The sequence below is a fragment of the Hylaeus volcanicus genome, unplaced genomic scaffold (assembly GCF_026283585.1).
Source record: "Hylaeus volcanicus isolate JK05 unplaced genomic scaffold, UHH_iyHylVolc1.0_haploid 12237, whole genome shotgun sequence".
Taxonomy (NCBI): Eukaryota; Metazoa; Arthropoda; class Insecta; order Hymenoptera; family Colletidae; genus Hylaeus; species Hylaeus volcanicus.
The window spans coordinates 1987751-2013442 of NW_026533172.1; the positions used below are offsets into that span (position 1 = coordinate 1987751).

At 30.8% G+C, this 25692-nt stretch overlaps 7 protein-coding genes across 18 annotated transcripts; 2 read left to right on the forward strand and 5 right to left on the reverse strand.

The window, feature by feature from the left end:
• Positions 1 to 137: 137 nt before the first annotated feature.
• On the reverse strand, positions 138 to 1436 carry LOC128884202 (cilia- and flagella-associated protein 251-like). Its single transcript, XM_054137382.1, has 5 exons — positions 1234 to 1436; positions 1092 to 1187; positions 978 to 1039; positions 859 to 922; positions 138 to 808 (listed from the first exon to the last, which is right to left on the reverse strand). The coding sequence occupies exons 1-5, from the start codon at positions 1403 to 1405 to the stop codon at positions 312 to 314; spliced, it is 891 nt and encodes a 296-aa protein (XP_053993357.1). The 5' UTR covers positions 1406 to 1436; the 3' UTR covers positions 138 to 311.
• A 248-nt stretch (positions 1437 to 1684) lies between these two features.
• LOC128883827 (uncharacterized) lies at positions 1685 to 5598 on the reverse strand. 7 transcript variants are annotated; one of them, XM_054136590.1, is made up of 15 exons: positions 5288 to 5598; positions 5161 to 5198; positions 5038 to 5115; positions 4936 to 4995; positions 4735 to 4851; positions 4589 to 4681; positions 4471 to 4545; positions 4359 to 4411; positions 4223 to 4307; positions 3793 to 4137; positions 3126 to 3737; positions 2566 to 2997; positions 2368 to 2461; positions 1943 to 2054; positions 1685 to 1860 (listed from the first exon to the last, which is right to left on the reverse strand). In XM_054136590.1, the coding sequence occupies exons 1-11, from the start codon at positions 5496 to 5498 to the stop codon at positions 3636 to 3638; spliced, it is 1257 nt and encodes a 418-aa protein (XP_053992565.1). In that variant the 5' UTR covers positions 5499 to 5598; the 3' UTR covers positions 1685 to 1860; positions 1943 to 2054; positions 2368 to 2461; positions 2566 to 2997; positions 3126 to 3635. The 7 variants fall into 7 exon arrangements, with proteins under 7 accessions (XP_053992565.1, XP_053992564.1, XP_053992569.1 ...); XM_054136589.1 differs by having other exon boundaries at positions 3081 to 3737; XM_054136594.1 differs by having other exon boundaries at positions 2368 to 2423; positions 2582 to 3737.
• A 1310-nt stretch (positions 5599 to 6908) lies between these two features.
• Positions 6909 to 12143, reverse strand: LOC128884397 (uncharacterized). 2 transcript variants are annotated; one of them, XM_054137781.1, is made up of 19 exons: positions 11750 to 12143; positions 11515 to 11661; positions 10564 to 11364; positions 10224 to 10499; positions 10002 to 10169; positions 9777 to 9870; positions 9438 to 9668; positions 9294 to 9377; positions 9110 to 9226; positions 8951 to 9048; positions 8552 to 8889; positions 8284 to 8503; positions 8170 to 8217; positions 8023 to 8113; positions 7919 to 7969; positions 7418 to 7493; positions 7311 to 7360; positions 7215 to 7255; positions 6909 to 7165 (listed from the first exon to the last, which is right to left on the reverse strand). In XM_054137781.1, exons 3-19 carry the CDS (start codon positions 11092 to 11094, stop codon positions 7121 to 7123), a joined length of 2559 nt encoding a protein of 852 aa, XP_053993756.1. In that variant the 5' UTR covers positions 11095 to 11364; positions 11515 to 11661; positions 11750 to 12143; the 3' UTR covers positions 6909 to 7120. The 2 variants fall into 2 exon arrangements, with proteins under 2 accessions (XP_053993756.1, XP_053993757.1); XM_054137782.1 differs by lacking the exons at positions 11515 to 11661; positions 11750 to 12143 and having other exon boundaries at positions 10224 to 10558; positions 10617 to 10714.
• A 162-nt stretch (positions 12144 to 12305) lies between these two features.
• On the forward strand, positions 12306 to 14853 carry LOC128884398 (uncharacterized). 3 transcript variants are annotated; one of them, XM_054137784.1, is made up of 6 exons: positions 12306 to 12528; positions 12596 to 12741; positions 12799 to 12957; positions 13007 to 13274; positions 13319 to 14496; positions 14540 to 14853. In XM_054137784.1, exons 2-6 carry the CDS (start codon positions 12624 to 12626, stop codon positions 14851 to 14853), a joined length of 2037 nt encoding a protein of 678 aa, XP_053993759.1. In that variant the 5' UTR covers positions 12306 to 12528; positions 12596 to 12623. The 3 variants fall into 3 exon arrangements, with proteins under 3 accessions (XP_053993759.1, XP_053993758.1, XP_053993760.1); XM_054137783.1 differs by having other exon boundaries at positions 12306 to 12741; XM_054137785.1 differs by lacking the exon at positions 12306 to 12528 and having other exon boundaries at positions 12691 to 12741; positions 12799 to 12842.
• A 3532-nt stretch (positions 14854 to 18385) lies between these two features.
• Positions 18386 to 20357, reverse strand: LOC128883934 (uncharacterized). The gene is made up of 4 exons (XM_054136827.1): positions 19884 to 20357; positions 19616 to 19815; positions 18618 to 19549; positions 18386 to 18570 (listed from the first exon to the last, which is right to left on the reverse strand). Exons 1-4 carry the CDS (start codon positions 20319 to 20321, stop codon positions 18386 to 18388), a joined length of 1755 nt encoding a protein of 584 aa, XP_053992802.1. The 5' UTR covers positions 20322 to 20357.
• Positions 20358 to 22568: 2211 nt separating this feature from the next.
• On the reverse strand, positions 22569 to 24688 carry LOC128883767 (fructose-bisphosphate aldolase-like). Of its 2 annotated transcripts, none has more exons than XM_054136458.1 (2): positions 24241 to 24688; positions 22569 to 24128 (listed from the first exon to the last, which is right to left on the reverse strand). In XM_054136458.1, exon 2 carries the CDS (start codon positions 23736 to 23738, stop codon positions 22659 to 22661), a length of 1080 nt encoding a protein of 359 aa, XP_053992433.1. In that variant the 5' UTR covers positions 23739 to 24128; positions 24241 to 24688; the 3' UTR covers positions 22569 to 22658. The 2 variants fall into 2 exon arrangements, with proteins under 2 accessions (XP_053992433.1, XP_053992432.1); XM_054136457.1 differs by having other exon boundaries at positions 22569 to 24132.
• LOC128883768 (uncharacterized) lies at positions 24141 to 25464 on the forward strand. Of its 2 annotated transcripts, XM_054136459.1 has the most exons (4): positions 24141 to 24363; positions 24408 to 24503; positions 24551 to 24708; positions 24767 to 25464. In XM_054136459.1, exons 1-4 carry the CDS (start codon positions 24216 to 24218, stop codon positions 25019 to 25021), a joined length of 657 nt encoding a protein of 218 aa, XP_053992434.1. In that variant the 5' UTR covers positions 24141 to 24215; the 3' UTR covers positions 25022 to 25464. The 2 variants fall into 2 exon arrangements, 1 of the variants encoding a protein (XP_053992434.1); XR_008459098.1 differs by lacking the exon at positions 24141 to 24363 and having other exon boundaries at positions 24407 to 24546; positions 24595 to 24708.
• The last annotated feature ends 228 nt before the right edge of the window (positions 25465 to 25692 follow it).

The following is a 25692-nucleotide window of genomic DNA, read 5'->3' on the forward strand; positions in this document are numbered from 1 at the left end:
CATCTGCTTTCAGTCTGTGATAGCAGGAGACATGTAAAAGATATGTTGAAGATCTTCATTCATAAGAATCATACAAAACATTTCAGGATCATCGTATCTTTTTCTCATTTGAAAGAAAAAATGTTTTTCATTGTCTTATTAAATGTTTCTTTGAAAAATAAATTTTTCACGCTTGAAAAAATTACCAGCACAATTCAAGCCTATGTGTTTTACCATAGCGCTCCAGATTAATGTTGTCTTGCGACTGCGTGTAACGTCAACAAAAAATTCTACTTTACCGCACTAGTAACCTTTTTTTATTGAGTAAAAATTTACTCATCATTTGCATCAAGAGACCATTTTTCTTTAGGAGAATCATTATTTGTTTTAGTTGTTTTATTAGCACTTGATGCCTCATTAGCCTGTTTTTCTTTCAACTGCTTGATTTTCCTTTCTTTCCCTTCTTCCGCTTTATCTTTTCTTGTTTTTGGTTTTTTGACTTCGTCGTCGTTGTTATCTTTTCGGTTTTTTGAAGAAGCTGTTCCATCAGGAGTTTGGGTGTCCTCGTCTTCTTTTCGCTGATCGGATGACGCTTCTGATGAATTTTCTTCTTCCTCTTTTTCTCCGCTTTCTGATTCTTTTTGTTCATCCTCTATATCTTTTTGTTCATCTTGCGCATCTTTTTGTACGTTTTCTTCTTCAGATTTTCTTTCATCCTCTTCTACATCCTTTTGCTCATTCGATTCTTCATCCTCCTCGGTATCGATTTCTGCACCAGATGCTTTTTCTTCTTTACCTTTCAATTTTGAAGGTTTTGAAATTTGTTTCTCTATTAAAGAAACGATACGGATTACATTGAAAATGCACACACATTCATACCTGCAGCTAATTTTCTATTACTTTCTGCAAGATCTTCTAGTCTTTGAGCTAACTCATGTTCGTTCTTTATAAAAACAGTAATATGTTCGAATGCTAAAAAGCACTACAATCAATTTTACTTGTTGGCGTGTTTTTGCTTTGTCCTGGTTTTGTGATTGAACACTAGCGTCGTTACTTGCAGCTGTGTAAAAAAAAAAATGTTTTAGTATACAATAAATTGAACATGTAATAACCTTCTAAACGTCCTGCACCAAGCTCGAATTCATGTTCAGCAACGTCAGGATCATTATTCAAGCTTGCTTCTTCACCTTTTTGCGCATCAGACAATCCTGACAAATTCATCTTCATAATTACGTATATTACATAAAAAAATACCTTGTTTGAGTTGCTCTTCTTCATTTATTTTATAATCTGTGTTAGATGGTATCGTTAAAAATCTTTGTGGAACGGTTTTAGTAATCGTTTGAAGATGGTTTTGTTTTTTTATGCTGTAGCATTGAACATTAAAAAAAAAGAAAGAAAAAAAATAAAAAAATAAAAATTGCATTGTAAGAAAAGTAGAGTGACAAAAAAAGTGTTTGTATCTCCCTGTTTGGATTTTATGTAAAAAGATTATTTTTATTAAATATAAATTTATTATTACATACTGATACGGGACATGTATGAATTCTAAGAGTAAAGTTATTAATGTCAATGATCAATCACCCTCAGAAAATCACACAATTTATAACATGGCGTCATTTGTTTTTTTACTATTATAACATAAATCTATTATAAAAAAAGTTATTATTTAAAAAAAAAACACTGTTTTATAAGTGTTGGTAAGAAAAGAAACAAGTCGAAATAAAATTTATACGTTGAAAATGATGTAAATTTTCCAAAAAAACAAAACAATTTCTATAACTTTATAAAATCATTCATGAAAATCTAAATAATTAGTAGTTGGAGTTGTTTCATCAAATAAAGATTTGTTAGATGATGGGGATTTTATATCTTTGTAATCTATAACAAACGCAGATTGATATTATTAGGTAGTACGTTCAATAGCAATTTGTTAACAACATGCTAAAGTACTAAGACGCACAACTTGATTGAGTCGCATGAGATTTATTAATACCGTTGTGATTCGGAACCATACAATTGGATTCAGACAATGAGACAGAACGATAAGGATTCATCCAATTTATTCGCAATACCTTTTATATATAAAAAAAGAACGTCTATGTTATTGATGAGCAACCGTATTATAACGCAGAAACAAAAACTTCAGACGAGAAAAAGGAGAATTTCAGCTTAACAATTTTTCAAACAATTTAAAATGAACTAAACGTTTTCCGCGCAGACATGTTTACGAGAGAAAAATAAAACTACCTTCGTTAACTAATGTAATAAAAATTATTACTTAACGACGAATGACTTGTAAATAAAATGAAACGGTTTAAAGGAGACAAAAAATTGTTTAAGTATGACTTTTTTTTTTAATGTAAACATGGACATTAGAGTATTTACCTTTGCAATAACCTTCGATTCAAACAGCGGAACACTTTGGAGATCATCCAAAATATCTAGCCAAAACACAACATTGTTGTGTTGTTGCTTAAATCTATACAAACGCATTCAATTGACGATAGAAATGTTTTCACTACGCAACGTTATGGTAAATCATATTCAATTTAGAAAAGACTTGCTGTTCAATATGTAACAAACCTAAAATTATAAATACCGGGTAAAGGGAAGTTTTTTTTTATTGTTTCTAGTCGAAAAGTTCCTTCAACTGATTCACTTTTATGTATTGTGAAAACGTTTAAATTTGTAGGGTCATCATGATCTCCTGGGATAAAATAATAAATAGGAGTATATTCCTCCAAAAATCCTTTGCTGCCCCAAGTCAGCGTCATTATATCTTAAGTTGATGCGTCGGCAAAAGAAAAAAAAAAACGCTCAAAAAATTAACAAACTATTGATTGAGATACGCTTTATCACTATAAAACAGAACACTGAACCTGGTTCAACTCTTATGATTTGTTTATAATGCTCATAACAAACTACATGAAAAAACTACCCTTTGACTTACTAAAAAACCCACATGACTACAGTTATATCTCTCCCTTTCTCGATTGAACTAATTTCCTTCTTTTTCTAACCGATCAAAAAGCACACAGACATTACAAACAAATTTTCAACAGTGAAGTTCGTTTAAGTCAAATATATCCTTGGCATACTTGAACAAAAGAACAAGTCAATGAATATTTGGTAGCAAATCTTACTTATCTTAATGTTTTTCTATTAGTCTAAGGTTTTTTAGCGGATGTTTAGCAATAAAAAATTAATAAAGGCGTTATATGCTAATATAGAAAAAAATAGATAGTTTTTAACTGATTTTCTTTTCAAATTCATTTGTGTCGAATTATTATTAAGGAAATAAATGCATTCAACACATTTATTATGAAAAAACTTACCAGAATTTTTTTTTTGTAGATTAGTAATTGAATTTTTATTATTGAACCAACCTTTGGCAATATAAAAAAAAGTGGGAAACCCTTAGTTAAAGTAGAACAATTGTTTTACATGTTGACTTGTACTGTTAATCATTTTAGCTAGTGTACTCTATATTAACTACATAATCTATAAGGGGAATATCATAGGGACATGATGCGGTCGTTTTGTAAAATGAACAAAAAAAAAATTAGTAAAAGAAAAACCCTTTTAGAATTTTAACAGACGAAGAAATACATTTACATTTACTTTATTTAACAAACACATACAACATGCTTATGTCAACTTTTCTCTGAAATATCTACAGACTCCTTTTCTATTGATTTATCGATAGCATGTTTTTCGGTTGAAGATCCGTCACAAACGGGATCAAGACGAGTTTCCTACACACAGAAAAAAAACAAATTAAATAACATAACATTCCAATTTTATAAAGACTTTGGCTAATAATGAAGGGGACGGAAATGAACAGTTAGGTTCTTCTTTGATATCATTGGAATCGACAAAAATCATATCCTTTTCCTTCTTTACTATGTTGCCGTTTTGCTGTTGATCTTTTTCATCCTCTTCCTCTTCATCTGAATCATTAATAAGATCGGGATGCACCGTTGCCACAGCGTTTGCACAAGATGATTTGTGTGTTGTCGTAGTCTCATTTTTTTGGTTTTCAGAATCACATTTATTGTCAATCGGTTGACCATTCCATCCCGATAATAAATCATTTTGTATATCAGAGGTCCCAGAAGAATCCATAAATTTAAAAGCAAGGGATTCCACTTTATCCTTTTTTTTAAACAGGTTATAGTACAGATTAAAAATAGACAGTTTGGAAGCATTTTAATAAAAACCTTACGCCTAGATTACTGACCTGTATTTGTTTACTTGTTACAGCGGACAAACGTTCTGTTTCTTTATTATGTATACCCGGAATCCAAAACAGCATGGGTAGAGTTCTGATATTGAAACCATTTTTATAATTATTAAAAAGAACGAGTGACCCCTACTCTGTTCGTATGAAATTCTTCATGAGAATAAAATGATTTTGCAAATTTAAGCTCTAAACAAATTTTTGTTGAAACGTAACAAGATATTATGAAACGAATTAAAAGTGTTTACCAATATTTCCATTTCTTTACAATGTAATTCTTTTTGCAAATCTCTCATACGAGCCAAGTCATTTCTTTGACGGTCCTATCTTGAGTCATCAAACAAAAGGTTTTTAATGTCATACTACCTGATAATCACGACGCCTGAGCTCAGCTAGATTTTTACGTTCTAAGGCCAATTTCTGTATTACTTGCTGTTCTGCTTGTTGTTGAAGCTCAGCCTAATGCAAAAGTAGACCCATTTAATACAAAAAAAAATTCATATATAGCCCACAGCGCGTGTTGTTTTTTCGGAATCCAAACAAATTTTCGCTTTTTTCAAATGTCCTAGAAGAGAACCGAAAAGATTCCTATTTCGCTTTATAGAGGAATCATCTAAAGTCACTTTAGGCTGATATTAAACATTTGTGGTATGAGAAAAGAATTTGAAATGTTTTTTTTTAATTCCCAAAAAAACAAAAAAGACATTTCTTACACGTTTTTCAACTGGAAATGCGTCAACCGGAATTTCGGGTTTCGTAACATTTTCTTGGGCCTACAAAAAAAAATTAAAATACTGATTAAGTAAAAACCTTACGGGTTTCGCAACATCTGACGGTTTAGTTGCAACTCTTGGATTTAATCTCTCCTCGTCATTTTTCCTATCCAGTATCTTCTATAAACAAAAAGTTATATTAACATTTCGACTTTAGAACATTACGTTAGCGTAGTCACGTTTAACACCTCTACCATTGTTCCCTAATGTATAAAAAAGAAATATGAAAAATATTTAAATTTTCTATCGCAATTCATTGTAAAATAGTGTTGAACGTTATTTGCTTTTATACCTGAGAACGCAGTCAGACGTTGTCTTCCTTTGTTACCATTTAAACGAGATTGTATTTCTTTTCTTTCATTCACCAAAGCTCTTATAGAAATTTGAAGTTCCATAAGATTACTATTTCTCAGTTTGCTTATTGGTTCGGATATGCTGTGCGTATTACAGTCATCCTCCATTTGTAATGTGTAATTCCGATTTAATGTTTCAGTATCTTCCATGATCACCAACGCTCACCTTCGTTCTGGATGCTTTCTATAATTAAAAAAATGCTTTTTTTAAAATGATACAAGTAAAAATGAACCGTGTGATTTTTTAAACAAAATAGACTTCTAGTCCTCTGCAAGCCATGTAGAAACAGATTTATGGTCCTTCATTCCGAACACGTCACGCTTTTCTCTTTTGGCATCCTGGTAAAAATCGATTCAAAGAAGAAAATTCGTACTTCATTAATCAGTTGTCCTGTTTTTATTTAAAAAAATAAAACTTGAATACAGTGCCGGTAAATAATGAAAGCCACAGTCAAATGGGGTAAGGATTAAGTAGTTACTTATGAGAAAAAAACTATTTCTCTAAATATTGCTTTCGATTTAACATGGACCACAGTTTTGTGATTCAAATTGTTTCTTGTCCAATGATTGTCACACATTTGATTTAAACAAAACGGGCGTCCTTTTTCATTTTACGTCTTATCTCTAATTTTGACTATTGAAGTACACATCACTTGCTAAATGAAATTTTTAATTTGATGAACACTCGAATTCGTTGAACTATAAATCAAATTGAATTAGAGAAAATTCATGTTGCTTTCAAACCTTATTGATCTTTATGATCGTTTCTTAGTGTCAGTCTATAGCGTACACATTTTAGAAACTAGAACAAAATCTCCATTATTTATTGATCTCGTCACCAGCTTTTTTCTAGATTCAAATATAATAATGAAAACTTTTTTTTTTCAAAAGGAAATCCTTAATTTTTAAACGGAAAAACCCCAACGTGAAAGAAATTGGCTTTTTATGTGGTTCAACGTGTTTAATTGTCGTTGCTGTCAAGAGTTCAATGGAAATAGGCATCCAAACATCCTTTGAAAACTCACGTCTAGTGTTTAAATAGAACAATAATAGAATTAAGAATTTATATGGATTGTATGTCATACTTCTAAAGTAACCTTGTTAGCTAACTTGAGAAATGTTATAGCCGGAGGCTACCTTGTCGCGCTTATACTTGAATCTAACAACCTTTTTGTAAAGGAAGCACTGAAGGTAACTTTTTGTTGCGTCGGTCTCAAAAAAAATCCTTGGTAGGATTCTGTTTAAGCCTATTGCTAGAACCATTCCCGGCTACACCCAAGATGCTTGTATGATAATTTTCATTTAAACAAGGCATTAAAGGAAAAATTTTTATCCAGTTGATCATAATTTCATAAAACAACCAATACGTTTCGATCTACGCGTTCCACACTTTCAATAAAATATACAATGATGCAAAAATGTTTTGTATGCCTTTAGTAAACAAATAGAAACAATCTTATAAAAATACAAAAGCGTATTTTATTTCAATTGTTTAACACGTAAAGGAAAATCGATCTGATGAAAACCAAAATTGAAAAAACATTTTTTTATTTTGCATTAAAGTTAGTGTTGTACACGTATTTTCTTCTGTGATCTTAATTGCTTCTTAAATTTAACAATACCACTTATGGCTTAAAACAAATACAACCGATTTTTATTTAAAATATTACTATTTCCAAGTTTTTCTATTGTTAGTGACTATCAAAAGAAAAAGGAAACATTATTTGCTAGTACTCGTGCCGTGATTTCTGTCAGACTTGAAGGATTTGTTTTTAATAAGAAAAGAAGGGCATGATTGACGTTATTGCAGAGGAAAACTAAACATATTGGAAAATTGTAAAATTTTCGTTGAAGCACTTAGGCTACCTTTTTACGAAAACTTATAATTTCCTCAGTTACGTTTAAGTCTAAATATCATGAATACAAAAAAAAATGAGTTGCTAAAATATATCACCGACATACTTTTAGGAAGGAAGTTGACCTTATATTTTAAATCACGTCTTTGGTATAATCTGAATATTGATATGCAGGTTAACCTAAAAAATTATTTTAAAAGAAAAATTTTTTACCTTTGAAGCATATCATGAATATTTTCCAAATCCACCTGCACTTTCCACAAGAGCTCATTTATAGAGTGTAAATTTTCTGGTAACAAAAAGAGATTATAAATGGCTACATAGATGACAGATTAAAAAAAATTCTACATTCATACTCTAATCAGACATATCACAAAAATATGACCACTAAATTGCCTTTTCAATTGAAAACACAAAAAATAAATTTAAGAGTTAGTCATTCACATAATCAATGATAACATAATTTTTTTTATGTCTTGTTTTTAATAAGATTAGAAGCAGGATTATAGATTCTTTAGGATTTCTTTTTTTAAAATTTTAATTAACAAGACTAATCAAGATATAGTTTAGAAGCTTATCACTACAGATTTAAAATTGTTTCTATTGCCACAAATATATTCACTGTTTATGGTAATGTCGTCAAAAAAAAGACCATAAATAAATTTGTTTTGTTTAAACTATCTTCCATGCTATATTTCTAAAAAACTAACATACTTTCTTCATAATAGTTTACGTTTTTTTGACCTTCTTTACAAACATCAAGACCTGTACAATATAGACTGTTTTAAAGGTGTCTTAGACATAGGTTCAAACAATACCTTCAAGACCTAAACGTTGAGCGGAATCATTCAGCATTTTTTTAGAAGAAAAAGTCAACTCTCGCATTTTCATATATTCAAGACGATCATCCTGATATATTTTATATAGAGAGCTAGGTTTGTTAGTTTTTATCAGTTAAACATTACTGCTGCATAAGTTTGTTTTGGCGAAAACATTGATAGGAAGGGTTTTAACTACCGAAAAAAAAAGAAACGGAAATTTGAACAGAAAAAATATCAAAACAATTTAGAAAATGTTACATTTGCCAAAGTAGGGATACGCAATAAAGATGTGTATGCTTCACTATTCTTGTTAAATATTTTTTGCTTTTGAAAATCGCCCAAACATAACAAATTGAAATCATTTAATTCTAAATCGATGGATTCGAAATCTTTAGGATACTCATTTGGAAATCTTTTATCAAACTGTTCAATTTCTTCGAATAAATTTAGCCAGTTGTCGCTCAAACGGTAGTACTTTCTAAATACAATCACGTTTAAATTTCTTAAAATGAAACTTGAAACGAACGTTTGTAAATCCGAGGAGGAATGAAAGGGAAGCTCGAGACAATCGTTAAGTCCAGTTAAACTTTCTACATTATCAAGCGACGGAACGGCTGTAGTACAACTATCTTGTGGTGTATAAATTTCTTTTAGAAATTTTCTTGAATGATTCATTAATTCTTCTTTCGATATTGGTAATTGGTGGTGATGAAATACTAAAGCTTTTAAACCGCAAACCCAATTTTCAAACTCAGTCTCATCTTTACATGTTATGTATAAGGATTGGTAAAGTGCTTGTGTTACAACAGGAAACGAGTTAAGAAAAATTGTTGATGGTAATAAACCGCTTGTATCATAATATATCTATTGAGACATGTTGAGTCATTTTTTAAGATGGAAGAAAATGAAAAAAAGCCAATTCTACCGTGAAGGATAAATGACGTAAGGCTGGAAGCTGACATTCGCTTAATAACGTGGAATTCTCTCCAAGCCTAATTCCTTGAATGTTTCTAATAAAAATAACTTAAATACACATTTAGATATAGAATAAAAATATAGATTTAATAAAATAAAAGCAAATTACCCGAAACTGTTTGATTATCTTTAGAATCATAGCATAGTAATCTCTCACAATCCGAACTTAATTGAAATTGTCGTAAATATGGAAAACCTCCTTTTGTATGCTTTAATAAATTAGCTCCTAATTCGCATTGTGAATGGTACAGATGACCTATACAAGTATACTACAACGATGCCACACGTCTTACCTTTTCTCATAATATTAATGGCTCGAATACTTTCAATATGAAGAAAAGGGTCGACTCGTACTCTTAGCCGTCTTAACCGATTTCCTTATAAGAATTGAAACATGATTTGTTTTCTTTTACAACATAATTTCTTTTTTTAAATACCTCTTAATTTGTTTGAATCTAATGTTTTATTTGATGGCTCCAGCTTGTAGACACTTTCGGAAGATAAAAGATGGAAATCTTCAAATTCGTAAATTCGCCCTAATGTATAAGTCAGGGTGCTCAAATAAAATTGAGGATTTTTAAATAAAAGTTCATTAAATTCAGCCAATGTATCTTGACTTTTGCTCTTTGTTATGCCATTTGATACTATAACTTCTCGCAAAACAAAAGCTACAAACACATGACGCTGTTATAGGTAATTAATCGTAGTCGAAAAAGGAGTCAAAAAAATTATCACTCGTTCACTTTTAATTTAGCTTTGGTTATACGACACATTACCGGAATCAACAATCGAATCACATGTACAAAAAATCATTTCCTTAATATCCTTATGGCATGTATCATCATACCAGCTAACAGGGTAGCAAACGCTCTGACGATCACAAACAAGAAAATGAGATTGTCTACTCACCACGCTAAAAGCATTTCTGAAAATTCAATTACTTTATGATTTCAACTCTTTAATCTAATATAATGGATTTAAAAAAAATATTTTAATAATACCTCATGGAGAATATAAATAGTCTTTTTATTAATATGTTCAAGTTGATCACTCGAAACGTTAGCAGGCTGACGTTGTGACTCCTTATCACTACCATAATGAGACGGCAGGCGAAGGATACTTGACGTTTTAGGAGAATCCAGTAAAAAAGAATACACAGTATCGGATTGCTGAAAATTCAAATATACGACTGTAACATGTTAAACGCACTTTATTTAAGTCACCTGAGAAGTGAATTTTGTTAGTAATGGATTGTCTAAAATATCATTTGTTCCGTTAATCAAAATATTTTCATCGACCATATAAGCTGTAGTTTTTTCTTTTTCATCTTTTTGAACTAGGTTTCTTTCGTACTCAGACGCATTTAACAAATCGGTTACGTTTTGTTTGGGATTTTGTAATGCACGGGTAGTGCTTCCTTTAAAAGCGGTCACACTTTTCGTGTTAACTAAATCATCCAAACGAGGAGTCGAACAGTTTTCGTCAAGATTACGACAACCCTTTGCAAATTCATTGTATAGACGAGAATCCATTTCAAAGAAACAAGCTTACACGAACACTTACATAAAGAGATTTTTTTTTTTTAATATAAGCTGAAATATCAAAAAAAGTATTACTTTTGATTTCTTGGTTGGATGTTGGAAAAATTTGTGAGCTCTTTTGTGCCATTGAGATACAGTTTGATGTATGTAACGAATTAGAAACAACACAATCAACAACGGAGTCTTCTGTTGTTGTGTCACTAATGCAACATTTAGAACAAGTTGCATCCTCTAGTTTACTAGTTAGTGAATCTGGTCGTTGTCCCATACATGGAGATAACCCCATGTTATCAGAGGAACTATCTAATGATTTGACAGTCTCCAAGGAATAAAACGAGTGTGAGCTATTGCTCGAAGCTAGTTTTTTCAAACGAGGAGCAGGACATTTTGAAGTTTTTTTAATATGTGTAGGCGTTTCTTGAAGACACTCTATCTTCTCAACTATGCATGGTCGAGTTAATCGATTTGTTGTATAATTCTTCACGTTGACTTGTTCTTCACTTTTTGAGATTTTCAATTCTCTTGGTGACCGTTCTTTGTAACAACGCGACATGAATATTTATTTATAATATTCTTTTTTCTTCACTTGTTTCTAAATAAAATTTTACAAAAAATCTTTGATTCCAAATATTTATTGCCTTTTATCTAATGTATTTGTTGCAATCCTAATTTAAAGTGCTTTCATTTTCTAATAACTGGATTACACCTTGATCATGGTATTCAACTCGAAATAGCAGGTTTACGGATTCCGCTCGTCGAAATAATATTTTTGAAATACCTTAAATTATTATCTTATTACGAAAAACCACCTCGTCTTTTATTTCTTTTACAAAAAAAAGGAAAAAAAAAAACGTTAATAAATTAATATGTTAAAAATGTAGTAACAAAAACTAAAACAAATTGTAGTAACGTTTATCGAATATCAGTTTAGCATATTTTAAAATATTTGAAAACATTTTTTAACTTCAATTACCTGAAGAAAACAATCAAGTATGATACATGTATTTCCAATTAAAAAGAAAAAAGAAACAAGTTTCGCTTTTTGCCGTATTCCCGTTAATAACCATATTCTAATTATAATTTTGGAAACAAAAAAAAAACCTTGGCTAAAAAAATTAATCTGACCACATATTTAAAAAAATCCATAATTTTTTTAACACACGAACTTGAAGGGTCAATAAATTATTTGCTTATCTTTACGATCTTACTTTTTTTTTTCAATCTAAGAAATTAATCGACTCTATTGAATCTTTTAATGTTGGTTTTATTTAAAAGATAACTTATAGAAACAATAACAAAGTCATGAATACTTCCTATGGGTATCGTACATGCGGATTTCTTTTGTCTTTGATACATTGATCAAAATTTAAATCAATTCTATAAGAAATTTTGAAAAAACAAAAAAGTATCAAATTAATAAGATTTTCGGAAGAGAGTGCAAATTTAGTTTCTTCGACACCTCTTGTGACATCCTCTTTGAAATTGATAAACAATTTAAAAAAAAAAACTTTTACTACGTGTACCATTTTTCGCAATATCCATTAAAGATATTACGTTGATGTATGAATGTAACCGTTAGTTGTTTTACACCTTAGCTAAACTAGTCTTTTATGTGGAGACTGCGTACCGTGTCGCATCTGTGGTGGGACTTTAGAATATCTGAAGAATGATTTTCTTCTTTAAATTTTTGTGTAAAATAGTTATTGGAACCTGTAAGAAAGTGTCTTTAATTTTTCTTTATTGCAAAAATTATGATGTATTAATTATTTTTTTTACTTTGAAATAATGTGATAGTTCAACTTGTTTTGTTTCGTTCAGCTTGACGTTTTAAAAAATTTAGTAAACCTCAAGCACGTTTTATTAAGAAAATGTTGTTGCAGTGTATTATGACGTTATTAAAAACAGGCGTTTCGTTTTAAAATTTTAGCATGCTAAGTTTAAATTGAGAATCGTTCACTCAATTATGGTTCTCCTTACATAGAATAAAGTAATCAAGAAATTAAAAAAAACTATGTAGAAAGAATTAATGTGGGCATCCTCCTATTCTTTTTCAGCTTGATTTGACGTACGTCTGCAGAAAAAATGGAATACAACATTCTCAATCCATTGAAACATCAATGGATTATTTCATGTTACTCCGTAGAAGATTTACAAAGTCAATTCTATTTTCATACCAAAAGTTTTAGAAAAGGATCTCAAGGTAATGTATACACAATGATTTTTAACATCATTGTTCTATCTTTTAAATATTTTTTAGAGACTTGCACAAGTATCAGTGAATCAACTGTAAATTACAAAAAGGTAAACGAAACCTTAGACAAATTATCAGTTGCTGACACAAGATCATTTAAAAACATATTCGAAACATTTTACTACGCTTTATGTAACTCTTCATCTATTAAAATTACCTCTACTGGTTAGTTAGAATACGGCCATAATAATACAAGGGTACATAATTTTTGTAGAAGGATTGAGGCTTGGAAAAATCTCTACGAAGGAAACGTTGTTACTTAAAAAATTTTTGGTCAGAGTACTTGTGTACGATATGTGCTATATGTCTATGTTTTGGAACAAATTACGAAAAACTAGTCCTAGCTATAAGATTGAAAAAACGACTTTACAGTCTACTTTGAATGCGTCTCAGCGTATTACAACTTCACCGCAAGAAAACAACTTTTTTTTGTTAAATTCGTCTAGTCTTAAAGCACTTTTTTCTTTAACAATACTTCACAGGTAATTGTTCTTGAAATTTACTATGTTTTCATTTGAGTTTATAGATCAGAGTCGACAAAATCATTACGAAAACTTCTATCCTCATGTTTTCGTTTATCCAGTAAAATTTTTCTTCAATTTCATACACTGTCTTGTGCGCTTCCGTCGCGACTGAAACCATTGTTTGTTCAAAACGACCTGAATTCTTCTCGATCGTTTTCAGTAGATCCTTTAAGATTGAAAAAGCACACCGACCTTGCAAATACATCGCATAAGAACGGTTTAATTAATAGCAATAATTTACCGCGTAGCCGTTCACGAACAGTAGAACTAAAAAAGAATGTTTCATATAAGAAAAAAAAGGATTGGACTTTTTTACTTCATGACTTTTCAAATTTAATTTCTGACCCCTTGTTCCAAGATTCCTTGTATAGCAAGATATCCGTATTACCGTTAGTATCCGATTTTTATCTTTCGCCACCTCCTCACAATGAATCTTCGTTATCCTTAGAGTATATGAATAATCTTCCTAGTGTACTTGATACAACAGTAGCTTTTTGTATTGCTTCTATTTGCATGTTTTCATTAAAAACTTTGAAGGCTCAAGAAATTACAAAGCTAGCTTTTGGAGATTCCTGGATATTACCGTCACATAGTACAAGTGTATTTGACCAACTGTATAAAAAAAATCAATTTTTTTCTTTTGAGAAGAACAATTTTAAACTTAACAAAAGTTTTCAGAATAAGGATTTTTCTACCGTGGATTTTACTGAAGAAGAAACGGTGACAACGAGGCGCTTATTAAACGCTAGTTTTTTTAAAAAAGAATTAAGCTATTCACTCTTAAGCTGTAAAATATTAATGGGTCATTTACCTCTGGTCACTCTTATATCAGGGGCATCTGGTTGCGGTAAATCAACTTTAGCTTTGCATTTAGGTACTAAACTTGGGTGTATTAAAGTTATTACAACGGACACAATCCGACATGTTTGTTGCTCAATGGGGGTAAAAAATACCATTTCTATTTTACAAGCTTCAACATACGAAGCAGACATGGTCTTACAAAAACTGAGTATTTTTGAGCGAAAGTTTTTAGAAGAAGAGTACGGGAAACCTTCATATGATGCCGGATCGTTTTCTAAATGCATTGAAGGTTATCTGATTCAGTCAAGATTACTTTATGAAACAATAAAGAAAGTTGTGGAATCATGCATACAGCAGGGAAATAGTGTTGTCTTAGAAGGTATGCTTTGTTCTTTTCACACTATCGACACCGATCATTTTAGGTGTTCACTTAACCAATGAAATTGTATCTAAACTACAAGAAAGCTTTCCAAAAAGATGTTTTGCATTTTTTATTTATTTAGTAGATAAAGACAGTCATTTGAAACGTTTAGCGAGCCGTTCTGCTAATTGTGAAATGACACCATCTAAAAATAAATATATCAGATGTTTGAAAAATATTCGAGCAATACAAGATTATTTGGCTCAAACTCTGTCGGAAAAAATTGTTCATATTGAAAATACATCCATTGACTGTTCAGTTGAAGTGATACGTCAAACAATTGTATCAAGACTTCATGAAAGCAGCGTCTATTAATTGTTATTTAGCATTACTATATAAAAAAAAATTTTTAATCTTTACGTTAAAATAATTTTCTAAAGCAATAAAGTAACTAAAAATACCAGCAAGTCACTTGATGTTACCAAAACCCCCTTGTTTAGTTTATAAATTCATATATAACAAAACATGTATGATAATCTCTACCTTTTCTGAACTGTTGGTTTTACATTACATCTTTGTTATAAGTTTTAGTTGGTATTCATCTTCCTAAGAAAAAAAATTAATTACTATATTTTCCGTTAACAACCAGTTTTTATTGAGTAAATCATCAGCGTGAAATAAATGTTTTTTCTAAAAGAATAAATTGACCATTCTACATTGCTTTCTCTTTCTTTGAAGTAAATTTTTTTTACGCGACAATTTTTTCTCTTTTTTTAAATATAGTAATGAAAATTAGTATCATGCCCCCTTATTGAATTCTTTCAAACGAACATCTTGACATTGTACCTAGGAAACCATTATTTTTTATATACTGTAATGGATTAAAGGTTATCAACGTTTTCTTTTAATACAAACACAAAAAAATGAAGAAACCTCTTATTAATTTAGTCACAGTGCCGACTGGATCTTTAAAACTAGCTTACTCGGTTAAGAGAATAAAGTCATGGATACCCAACTAAGATAATATCTTTGACGCACGGTACTTTAGTATTTATTTTTTGTTTTCTTTTGAATGCTTCAATTAATTTATTTTGCAAGCACCACGTAAATTCATTATCTTTTTATATTGATTACACTAAAGTTAAGGGGCTTTTTAGATAAATTAAAAATATCTAAATGAGAAAAATTTTTAAACGTTGGCACTATGTTTTTTTTATAACTATCCTTTACTTTATTTTTATTTCTAAATTATACTCTAACACAAGGAAAGATAACGTCTATTTCTCAATATGTTCAAATTTAAGTATAATGTTACTCTCGTATACTTCTAAAATAAAGCAATTTCATCATTTTGAAAACCAACATTTTTCCTTGAATCGGAATGAATGGTCAACGCTGTTAAATCTTTCAATTCGTGTACCTTCACCGAAATTGTCTGTTGATTCCAGACTTCCAACTACAGACTTATTAAAAAAAGATGCATTGGTTATATCACATCTTATGAAGGAAATTCGTGTGCATAAGTTTTTTCGTATTTTCAAAACGGATTTAGGCAAAAAATGTCGATTTTGGAATGCTTACGATATGTGTACAACCGATTTATCGTGTTCCGTTTGTCCATGTCAAGATCATGAGATTCCCACAAGCTGGAAAACCAAGCCTATTAAAAATTTCGTCATTCGCGACCACTACAATAGTACTAAAATACAGCCTTGGGGTGGCAAAAACAATTGGTCTACCTTTGTCTGTGAAGATTCAACATCGGGTTTCTCTGGCTCCACACCCCTCTCGAAACAGAATCCAAATTTTTTTTCAATTTCAGATGATTCATCGAATGTGGCCAGTTATGTTGATTTGACTTTAAATCCTCCTACGTTCACTGGATACAAGGGTTCTGCAATATGGAACCTTATTTACAAGGAAAATTGTATTGGGTCTCGTGTGAACCCGTTGGAAAAACCTCAAGATGTTCAACATTTTACTCAGGTTCTTAAGAAAAAATTAATACGTTAAAATGAACATGAATGAAATCTACAAATTATGTTTTTCGTGTTTCTTTTTATTTAATAGTGTACTGAGGAAGAAGCATTCTACAAAATTATTTCTGGAATGCAACTATCCATTGCAATACACTCAGCTCAATATCATTATCCTAAAATGCCACTTCAACGCATTCAAAAATCGATTCAGGAGTGTATAAATAAGGGAAAAATTATTGACTCCAATATACACCAATCTTATTTTTCTCCTAGTTATCTTTTTTTTTTTAAAAAAGTTGCAGCTGAAAACGATTGGATTAATAATCTTTACTTTACATTTGGTGTGTTGCTTCGAGCATTGCATCGTGTTACGCCGCTTTTGCGGCAATGCGATTGTGATACAGGTAAACGTTTTTTCTTTAATTTTTTTTCTAAAGCTTTCATAAATGATGGATTTTCTAGGAGTTCTAGAGGATGATGCACTAGCTCAAAAGAAACTCAAGCAATTGCTACATTATCCTTTTGAAACTTATAAATCAAATACCTCTTTGAATTTTTTATTTGATCGAAAGTAAAAACGCTCATAAAATTTTTTTTGTAAAGAATATCATGACAAAAGCTGTTTTCCCTAGGCATAAATTGGTAATAGAACAACTACGCAATATCAGCAAAATTGTTGATTGTGTTGAATGTGAAAAATGTCGATTACATGGAAAAATGAAACTTGTATCACTCCAAATCGTTCTAAAAGTAATTTTTTTTTTACTAAAAAATATAACACTCTACTACTTATTTATTTGGTAGGCCCTAGGCCAAGTGGATTGTGTCCAGAGTATAGAGCGAAATGAAATCATTGCGTTACTTAACACCTTGGGATATTTCGCTGATTCTATTGTTACTTTTAATAAGTGCGTTTTGATATTTTCAGATTTGTTTACCTTGGGGTATTTATTATTTTTGTTAAAAAAATTAAAATTTCCTGTTCGTAGACAAATATTTTTTTTTTTGTAGGCTTAAAAACAAAATTCTTTTTTTCCATTTATTGCATCTTTCATTTTATGGAATTTTAATTGGATGTTTATGCTTACAAACGTTTTTTTTATTAAAAAAACGACATTTTAGTTTCCTGAAAAAAAGTTTTTTTTTTTCCCAGACTAAAATAAAATCCTTATAAAAACTTTATGCAACAATGATTCATCCTTTTTTTGTGATTTTATTTATCTAGTAACTCATCATGCATATAAATTTTTAATAGTAATTTTCCAAAAGTATTTTATCTTGTGTTAAAAAAATGTACAAAAAGCTTACACACATTTGGATCTTGTATTTATTGCAATTCTAAACTACAAAAAAAATAAAATTGCCACCATTGGCATTTTTAGAATTATATTGTTGTAAACGCGTTGACGAATACATAATATAAATCAAAATAGTTGTGTTCAGAAACACATTCAAGTGGAAATAAAACAAGCGCTGATTTAGCAATTTTCTTTTTTTTTAAATCGAACACTTAATATGATTATTAGTTTTAAGGGTGTTGCAAAGGTCTAAAACTGACTTGAAAGTATTTTCTTAATTTTTATTACAAAATTTAATTCTATATAAATATTCATCAACAGTTTTTAAAACGACATACAAAAACGACAGGAACTGCTGTTAGTAGCGATAGATTACAAAGAAAATTTCTTTATACGTATAAAACCTTCAACAAATGACACTAGAGTTACCCTTTTCTTTTATTCTATTCTGTGTTTTAGATGAATAGGTATTTATATTATATTGTTAATATATTGAAGAGAATTTATTAGTGTCGCGTCGTTAATTTGATAGCTTCATTAAAAGAACAAATGAGTGCTAGATACGCAGAGAGATTCTTCTTAATACAATCCAGAAAATTCCTAGGCTTTTCTGTGTGAAATACTTTGTTTTTAAAATGATTTCGAGTAATATGAATTGTCGTGTTTACAATACATTTCATCAATGAGTGTATTAATTTCAGATAATTTGGTAAATGCCTCTACAGATGGTAAGAGAGAAGAAATATTGACACAAGAATCCTTAGTCGTAATTTTGAACGGATTCTGTTCTGATTTGAAGTGATTGAAATGAAGGTCTACATAAAAATAGAGTCAAATACGGCTAACCACATACAACACATACCAGAAAACCATGGTTGATCCAACAACTCGTCATTTTTAATTATTGGACTTTTGATTGAATCATTGTTAATTGTGTGTAAAGGTAAATCTAAAAGCGAGCAAGGATTACGGCAAGGGTGTCTATAAGGCTCATGTTCGAGTTCAGGATTAAAAAATTTAGAAAAATTTATTTGACAAAGGTAATTTTTAGACATTTTTGCGTCAACCGGTTTCGATATACGTTCCTTCTTTGGCTGAATTTCACTACAGTTCTTTGAAAAGCTGGAGGTAAAGAAAGGTGGAAAACCATTTGATTTACTTAGTGTTTCTGAACAAGGAGTTTGTTTGGGGGTGAAATTGCATGGTGAATGTATTGCTAGTGGCGGACTCATTTTAGCGTTTTTTGTCTTAGTTTGTTGTATGATGGAATCATGTTCAGACTCAGACCACAAATCAAGAAGCCATTCAATTGGTTCAGTTACATTGTACTCGTTTTTTTTTTGATAAAGAGAACTGTTTGTGTCTTCTGGTAAATCTGTGAACGTTTTACCCGTGTGATTCATACCATGATTGTCAGTCTTATAAAAAGTCTTGAGACTTTTCAAAGCTGTACTAGAACATTGACCGACATTGTTGGGATCACTCATAACCCTATTGGAATCCTTCAAAATATTAAATGGATCATTGTACTCATTGACATTTTCTCCATTTGAATCATCCGCATTAAGAAAAGGACTTTCAACGCCAATCTTGGTGTTTTGTAATGATTTTTTGGTTTTGGATTCAGTTGCATCAGTGTTTTCGTAACTTGAAATAACGTCAGAAACCAATCTAGAATGAGGTACATATAGTGCGCCCGTATGATTTTCAGTGTCGTTGGAATTTATGTGTCCGTTCATGTTTTCTTCGCGGTCATTTGGAAACTTCACCAAATCATCGACTCCATGAGCAAACCTAACAATCATAATAAACGGTCTTACATTAACCATTGTTGCTGGAAACTCATATTATTCACATTACCTGCATTTGTTTCGATTCATACAACGTCCTTTCTTCCAGAAAAAACATAGTGTCGTTTTATACGTTCCAATCCCCGTTGCTATCTTAAGCTCACTATAAGAGTGCGCATACGTACACTTTTCTTTTTTACAAACTTGACCTTTTTCTATGCTTTCACACAGTTTAGTTTTTCGTAAATCTGGTACGCATCGCAGCTCCTCCTGAGAATTACAGAAACAACCAAATATGAAACAAACTAACGATTCTTATGAACACATGTGAGACATACCACTGAGTGTGCATAAGTGCACTTGTCACGATGAATACACTCCCCATTAATTGTAAAGGGGCATAGTTTTGTACGACGTAATTGCTTTCGCATAAATTGTGTACAGGAGTGCTGTTGATGTGAGTTAATTTCACACTCCACTGGATTTTTTATCGATCTTACATTGGCTCTATTATGTGTTCTATGTAAACTGTTCGCTACAGTTGTTAGAACACATGAAGCTTCATTTTCATTTAAGACATCGTTAGGCGTTCTCTTCTTGAAGCATGATCCTAGCGAATTGTTGTTAAATGAAAATTTTCCTTTCACATTCATTTTATTTTCTCCTATGGTTTCACATAAATCCGATATCGATTTTTTTTTTGCCACATCAATTAAATAATTTTCTCTTGAAGAATTTACTAAAGTATTACGATAAACCCCATCACCTGAAACCATAGGAATGATGAAGGATTCACGTAAGGTTGGAGCGTGTGAAACATTATTCTTATTTACTGAAGGAATATTTAGTAAAGCCTCCTGCATTTCAAAAAGCTGATCAATGTAAAAAAGCTAAAATTTGTTTCAGAAATTTAAATTATAATAAGAAAAAATATAGTTAGAAATAATAGATTGTATTAACACTACTGAAACCTTTGTAGGTCACGATATGACAATGGATATCTACCAATTTTAGATTACAATGTCAGAATCACCTTTTAATGTTTTAATAGAGAAAACTAATTTTGTTTGATTCCACAAAATGAAAGGGGTAAGAATAGTTTCAAGATAATTTTTAAAATGTCATAAGCTTTGATAACTCCATTGAAAATAGAATAAGTAGTAACAGCTTTTAAAGAAAAATCTATTTTTTTTTCAATTAAATACTACATTAATTGTACGATGAAATAACCTTAGTTTATAAAGTTTAAGAGAAATACACCAACACATAAGGTTTTTCGCGACGTTAAAGGTAACAAATTAAAACGGAAAAACGTCTGCTAAAGGGTAAAAGCAATTTTTATGAGTTATTCAAACGCTTTCAAATATTCTTGTAGCAGAGGCGTAAAAAAGTAAAAATTATTTAAAAAATTAGTCTAGAAAAATAAGGCAAATTTCTTATAAATAAGTTTCGTTAATAAAAAGATGAGATACTCGAAATAAATAAGTTTCTTATTAATGAACCGATTTCTGTGGCTTTAAATAAAGATTTTAAGAAAATGTCAACTTTTTGAAATTAAAAGAGCAGCGAAAAGATACGTTTACTCAAAAGATCTAGAAAATTAATGAGTGAAAAACTGACGTGTTATTAAACAAATACACAAGAGAGGCAACCAAGAGAAATAAGCTGAGGAAACATTTATTGCTTTTAAAGGCTAAACGGAATTTCAATCATCACATATCAAATGCATAGATATGATTAAAAGTATCCTATGGACAATTTAAATCTTTTTCTACTAATTATAACAGAACTAGAATTGATGGGAAACGCATTTCGGTCAGGAATGATAAGAACTATGTTTACAAAAGGCTCATTTTCATGAAGCATAGGATATAGTTGGCAATCCGAATGTTGTGACTAACGGTGCAACTGTAGAAAATAACATAAAGCGTAACACTACTTTTCACAACGACTCCAAAACTAGACAGTTTTTTTCATAAAAATAGAGCCCATTCTACGCATGACGGGTGGGTGTCTGTCTCTAAGCACAGCCGAAATCAATTGTCAAAACACTTTTTTGGAAAAGAAGTTTAGAACGTATAAAAGATTAAAAAGAATGTGTTTCTTATGTAAAAATTTTTTATTGGAAAGGCCGGCAAAGTAAATGTTTGCAACAGAACATTCAACGAAAAATTATTGAAATAGCTTGTAGACCGATAGGTTAAATCCGAAAATACGTTGACGTCGGCCAGATTTAACGTTAGTGCAAAAAAAATCTCCGATTGTTTCTAGAGTGTCCTTAGTCTTCAACTAAAATTATTTGCAGAAAAGTTCTTTTTACTTGAATCGTAAATTCTTTGGGATATGACCCAAATTTCACTACTATTAAAGCTTTCTCATTTTTTTTTTCCTTTTTAGGTTTCAAACAGCACGCTTAATGGTTGTTTTGAAAATGAAATAAAATAAATTTACGTATATCGTATGTTATTAATAAAATATGAACAGCTGGCTGCGTGTGTTATACTTTTACCGGAATATATAATCCATTCAACCTCAATTAGTGTTTTACATTGTTTTCATCACAAGTACTGTTAACGTTAATTTAGTTCACGTCTCCAAAAAGTTTTGTAGGTAATACTTTTGTTATTAAAATGCCAAAGTTGCATCTAACTAAATGAAAAAACCTTACTTTTAAACTATTTAAAAAACAATAATGGAAAATTGTTTCAACCTTCAAATCGTCAATTATATTTTAGCAAGTTAAAAAGAATTTTGATACAACGAGAAATTTGATCAGTTGAATGCATAATATCAAAAATTATTAAATAAATCTTAAAATTCCTGTTATACTATGCTTTTTTTTAATGTTTGTACAACATAGAATCTTTGTGAAATCTGCGTTACCTTTTAAGATTTAGAAAAATTTGAAGCAAGTTCAAAGACCAAAAACAAAGCTTTTACATTTTGCTCGTTTCGACTAGAGTGTTTTTTGTTTCTCAAGAGTATGAGAAAGTGCCATTTCATTACCTTAACGTGAATTCTTTTCTATTTGATCATGTGTTATATTTTCGATACCTTGTAAAATAATATGTGTGGATTGATAAATTGGTTTATTAAAAAAAAAAACATTTTTATTAACAACGATTCATACAATTTAAATCTTTGAATGATTGTTCCAAACGATGAATTAAAGATTCCTCAGCTTTTCTTAACCAAACGCGAGGGTCATAATATTTTTTATTAGGTTTGTCTGAGCCTTCAGGATTTCCAATTTGACCTTGAAGATAGCCATTATTCTTTTTGTAAAATTCTAAAACTCCTTGCCAGAATCCCCATTGTGTGTCAGTATCAATATTCATTTTAACAACACCGTGTTTTAATGCTTCAGCAATTTCATGGGGCTGTGACCCTGAACCTCCATGAAAGACAAAGAAACATGGATTCTCTTCTTTGGTATGATATTTTTCACGAATATATTTTTGACAATCTCCTAAAATTGATGGTTTCAAAACAACATTTCCTGGTTTATAAACGCCATGCACGTTTCCAAAAGCAGCCGCAATCGTAAAGCGAGGAGAAATTTTATTTAAAGCAGTATACACCATGTCAATATCTTTTGGACTAGTATACAATTTGTCTTGGGAAACATTTTCATTATTAACACCATCTTCTTCTCCACCAGTAATTCCGATTTCCATTTCAAGTGTGATACCCATTTTTTCCATACGTTTTAAAAAACGCTCGCATGTTTCAATATTTTCATGATGAGGCTCTTCCGATAAATCAATCATATGAGAACTAAATAAGGGTACACCGTTTTTAGCAAAGTATTTCTCATTCTCAGCAACTAAGCCCTCAAGCCATGGAAGTAATTTCTTAGCACAATGATCGGTATGAAGAATCACGGGAACACCATAACTTGCAGCGACTGTATGGACATGATGCGCTGCGGCAATACTTCCGAGGATGGCTGCTCGTTGATCTTTATTATCAATAGATTTTCCGGCAAAAAAGATACCTCCACCGTTGGATATTTGAATAATAACTGGAGAGTTTACTTTCTTAGCACATTCTAAAACGGCATTAATTGTGCTACTGGAGGTGACATTCACTGCTGGAATAGCAAACTTATTTTTTTTTGCATACTCAAATACTTTTGTGACATCGTCACCAACAAGAACACCAGGTTTAACAAAACTTAACACGCCTGACATTATTATAAATTTTTTTTTAGAATTTTATTAATATTAAAAAGTTAATAGAGTAAAGTAGGTAATTAATTATAAAAACCGTGGAACTTACCCATTTGGGTACCGTTGCACTGTTTACTTTACCCATCATTCTTTGCTGTGACTTTAAAAAATGAATATTATTGCTTTTCAACTAAACATTTTTTTTTTTAAATTCTACTAAACGAAAATCTTTTCATAAGTAATATTGTTCTGTTTGGTTCAGACGATTTATTTTGTATTGAGTAGATAGGAAAAAAAAAAGGTTTTACAAATTTTTAGCTTTCACATATTTTGTGTTTGTAAACTACCTTGCTTAAAAAAAAATGGGAAATTGTGTGCATGCGCGTCGGTTCCTTGGTTAACAATACCTAACTAACTGAATAAAATGGAGTAAAAGCACAAGACGTAGTAAAAAATTGTATCGTTTTTGATCAGTGACGCCGAAACAAAAACTGTGTCATGGCAACTGTAACAAACACTTTACCTTTGTTAGTTGTCGCAGGTTCCTCTGGTGTAGGTAAAGGTGCCTTGCTTCAACGACTGTTTTCATTGTATCCTTCCACCTTCGCCTATTCTATCTCGTATACAACCCGCGCTAAACGGGAAGGTACACAAATCAAAAGGTTTTCAATATCCCATTCTCTTCAATAGGAGAAACACATGGAAAAGAGTACTATTTTGTATCGCGGTCTGAGTTTGAAAAATGCATTAAAAACAATGAATTTCTTGAATATACGACTACTTTTGGTAAAAAAGGCTGTAACCTTTAATGTCATCCTTCATCTATACCGTAGGTAACTATTATGGAACAACATTGGCAGAAGTTGCCCGCATACAGAAAACAGGTTGCATTTGCGTACTAGAGGTCGACCTTCAAGGCGTTTCTCAAATGCAAACCTCGCAAAAAAAAATCCAAAGCTTTTATGTTTATCTTTATCCGCCGAATCTACAGGTAATAGTTTTTAAGAGGAAAATTAGGCTGGGTTTATATTGTATTGGATAATTTCTAGACGTTACAGAAGCGACTTGAACATCGGAATACTGAAAATCAGCATGAAGTCATCACACGCCTGGAACACTCCAAAAAAGAATTGGAATTAGCTAAATCCATGCAATTTGATTGTGTTCTTCTAAACAATGATTTCGAACAATGTTTTTCTGCATTACAAAAAAATGTCCAGACGTTTTATGCACCCCATTCAAGTTTACTACAACGACGTGACATCCTAGGCGAAACATACAAAAAAGATGCTAAACCATTATGAAAACAAGAATTACAGTTTTTCTTTAAAACGTTTGTTAATCATGTTAAAAAAATTTCAGCGAGTATATTTTTTTTTTAAATCCCTAAATAACAACGTAATCTTTCTAGCATCTTTCTCTGTGTTCAGTAAACGAAGCTAAAGATTGCAAGTTTTTTCGGGTAACCCGGAAACAGCTTGTCATAACCCTTCTTTATGTTCAACCGTTACTTTGATTGTGTCTCCTTAACTGGTTTAGCTTTAATAGTTTTGTGTAAGTCGGTACTCAAATGGAAGCGGAGTTCACGTATACAGAAGAAAACTGTTTAAAATTAATTTCTGTAGATAAAACAAATACTGTTGCTTCGTGTTTTTCACAAAAATTTTTTCTCTACGAATTCCTTCGATTAACTTGCTATTCTTATTGTATTGTCATGCTTCATTAAACAAAAGATATTGTGAAAAAATTTTCGATGACTGACGTTTAAAAAAAAATTACTGCATTACAACGGTTGTTATCTACGAGGTTGAAATGCGGATACATTACGATCCAATTGTTTTTAATACGAAAGTGAACTTTTCAGGTTTTTAAAGTTTTAGGAAAATGCTTAGTATGCAAGATAAGCCGTCCAAAAAACAAAAGGTTATTATTGTAATGTATGAATTTAATGAATATTTTCATTTTAACTTTTCTC

Excerpts from the sequence above, each read along its gene's own strand:
- LOC128883827 (XM_054136590.1), bottom strand. The coding sequence starts at position 5,498 with ATGGAAGATACTGAAACATTAAATCGGAATTACACATTACAAATGGAG. Across the intron at positions 4,546-4,588 it reads TCAGGCGTCGTGATTATCAG|GACCGTCAAAGAAATGACTT; the intron begins GTAGTATGACAT and ends GACTCAAGATAG. Across the intron at positions 4,308-4,358 it reads AAGAATTTCATACGAACAGA|AACTCTACCCATGCTGTTTT; the intron begins GTAGGGGTCACT and ends TTTCAATATCAG.
- LOC128884398 (XM_054137783.1), top strand. The coding sequence starts at position 12,624 with ATGGAATACAACATTCTCAATCCATTGAAACATCAATGGATTATTTCA. Across the intron at positions 12,742-12,798 it reads TTTTAGAAAAGGATCTCAAG|AGACTTGCACAAGTATCAGT; the intron begins GTAATGTATACA and ends AATATTTTTTAG. Across the intron at positions 12,958-13,006 it reads TATTAAAATTACCTCTACTG|AAGGATTGAGGCTTGGAAAA; the intron begins GTTAGTTAGAAT and ends TAATTTTTGTAG.
- LOC128884397 (XM_054137781.1), bottom strand. The coding sequence starts at position 11,094 with ATGTCGCGTTGTTACAAAGAACGGTCACCAAGAGAATTGAAAATCTCA. Across the intron at positions 9,227-9,293 it reads CATTAATATTATGAGAAAAG|GAGCTAATTTATTAAAGCAT; the intron begins GTAAGACGTGTG and ends AATGCGAATTAG. Across the intron at positions 8,218-8,283 it reads GTATCCCTACTTTGGCAAAT|TTAAAACCCTTCCTATCAAT; the intron begins GTAACATTTTCT and ends TTTTTTCGGTAG.
- LOC128883934 (XM_054136827.1), bottom strand. The coding sequence starts at position 20,321 with ATGGTTTCAGGTGATGGGGTTTATCGTAATACTTTAGTAAATTCTTCA. Across the intron at positions 19,550-19,615 it reads ATGAATCGAAACAAATGCAG|GTTTGCTCATGGAGTCGATG; the intron begins GTAATGTGAATA and ends TATGATTGTTAG. Across the intron at positions 18,571-18,617 it reads GGATCAACCATGGTTTTCTG|ACCTTCATTTCAATCACTTC; the intron begins GTATGTGTTGTA and ends ATTTTTATGTAG.
- LOC128883767 (XM_054136458.1), bottom strand. The coding sequence starts at position 23,738 with ATGTCAGGCGTGTTAAGTTTTGTTAAACCTGGTGTTCTTGTTGGTGAC.
- LOC128884202 (XM_054137382.1), bottom strand. The coding sequence starts at position 1,405 with ATGCAATTTTTATTTTTTTATTTTTTTTCTTTCTTTTTTTTTAATGTT. Across the intron at positions 1,040-1,091 it reads TGGTGCAGGACGTTTAGAAG|CTGCAAGTAACGACGCTAGT; the intron begins GTTATTACATGT and ends TTTTTTACACAG. Across the intron at positions 923-977 it reads AAGCAAAAACACGCCAACAA|AACGAACATGAGTTAGCTCA; the intron begins GTAAAATTGATT and ends GTTTTTATAAAG.
- LOC128883768 (XM_054136459.1), top strand. The coding sequence starts at position 24,216 with ATGGCAACTGTAACAAACACTTTACCTTTGTTAGTTGTCGCAGGTTCC. Across the intron at positions 24,364-24,407 it reads AACCCGCGCTAAACGGGAAG|GAGAAACACATGGAAAAGAG; the intron begins GTACACAAATCA and ends TCTCTTCAATAG. Across the intron at positions 24,504-24,550 it reads TGAATATACGACTACTTTTG|GTAACTATTATGGAACAACA; the intron begins GTAAAAAAGGCT and ends TCTATACCGTAG.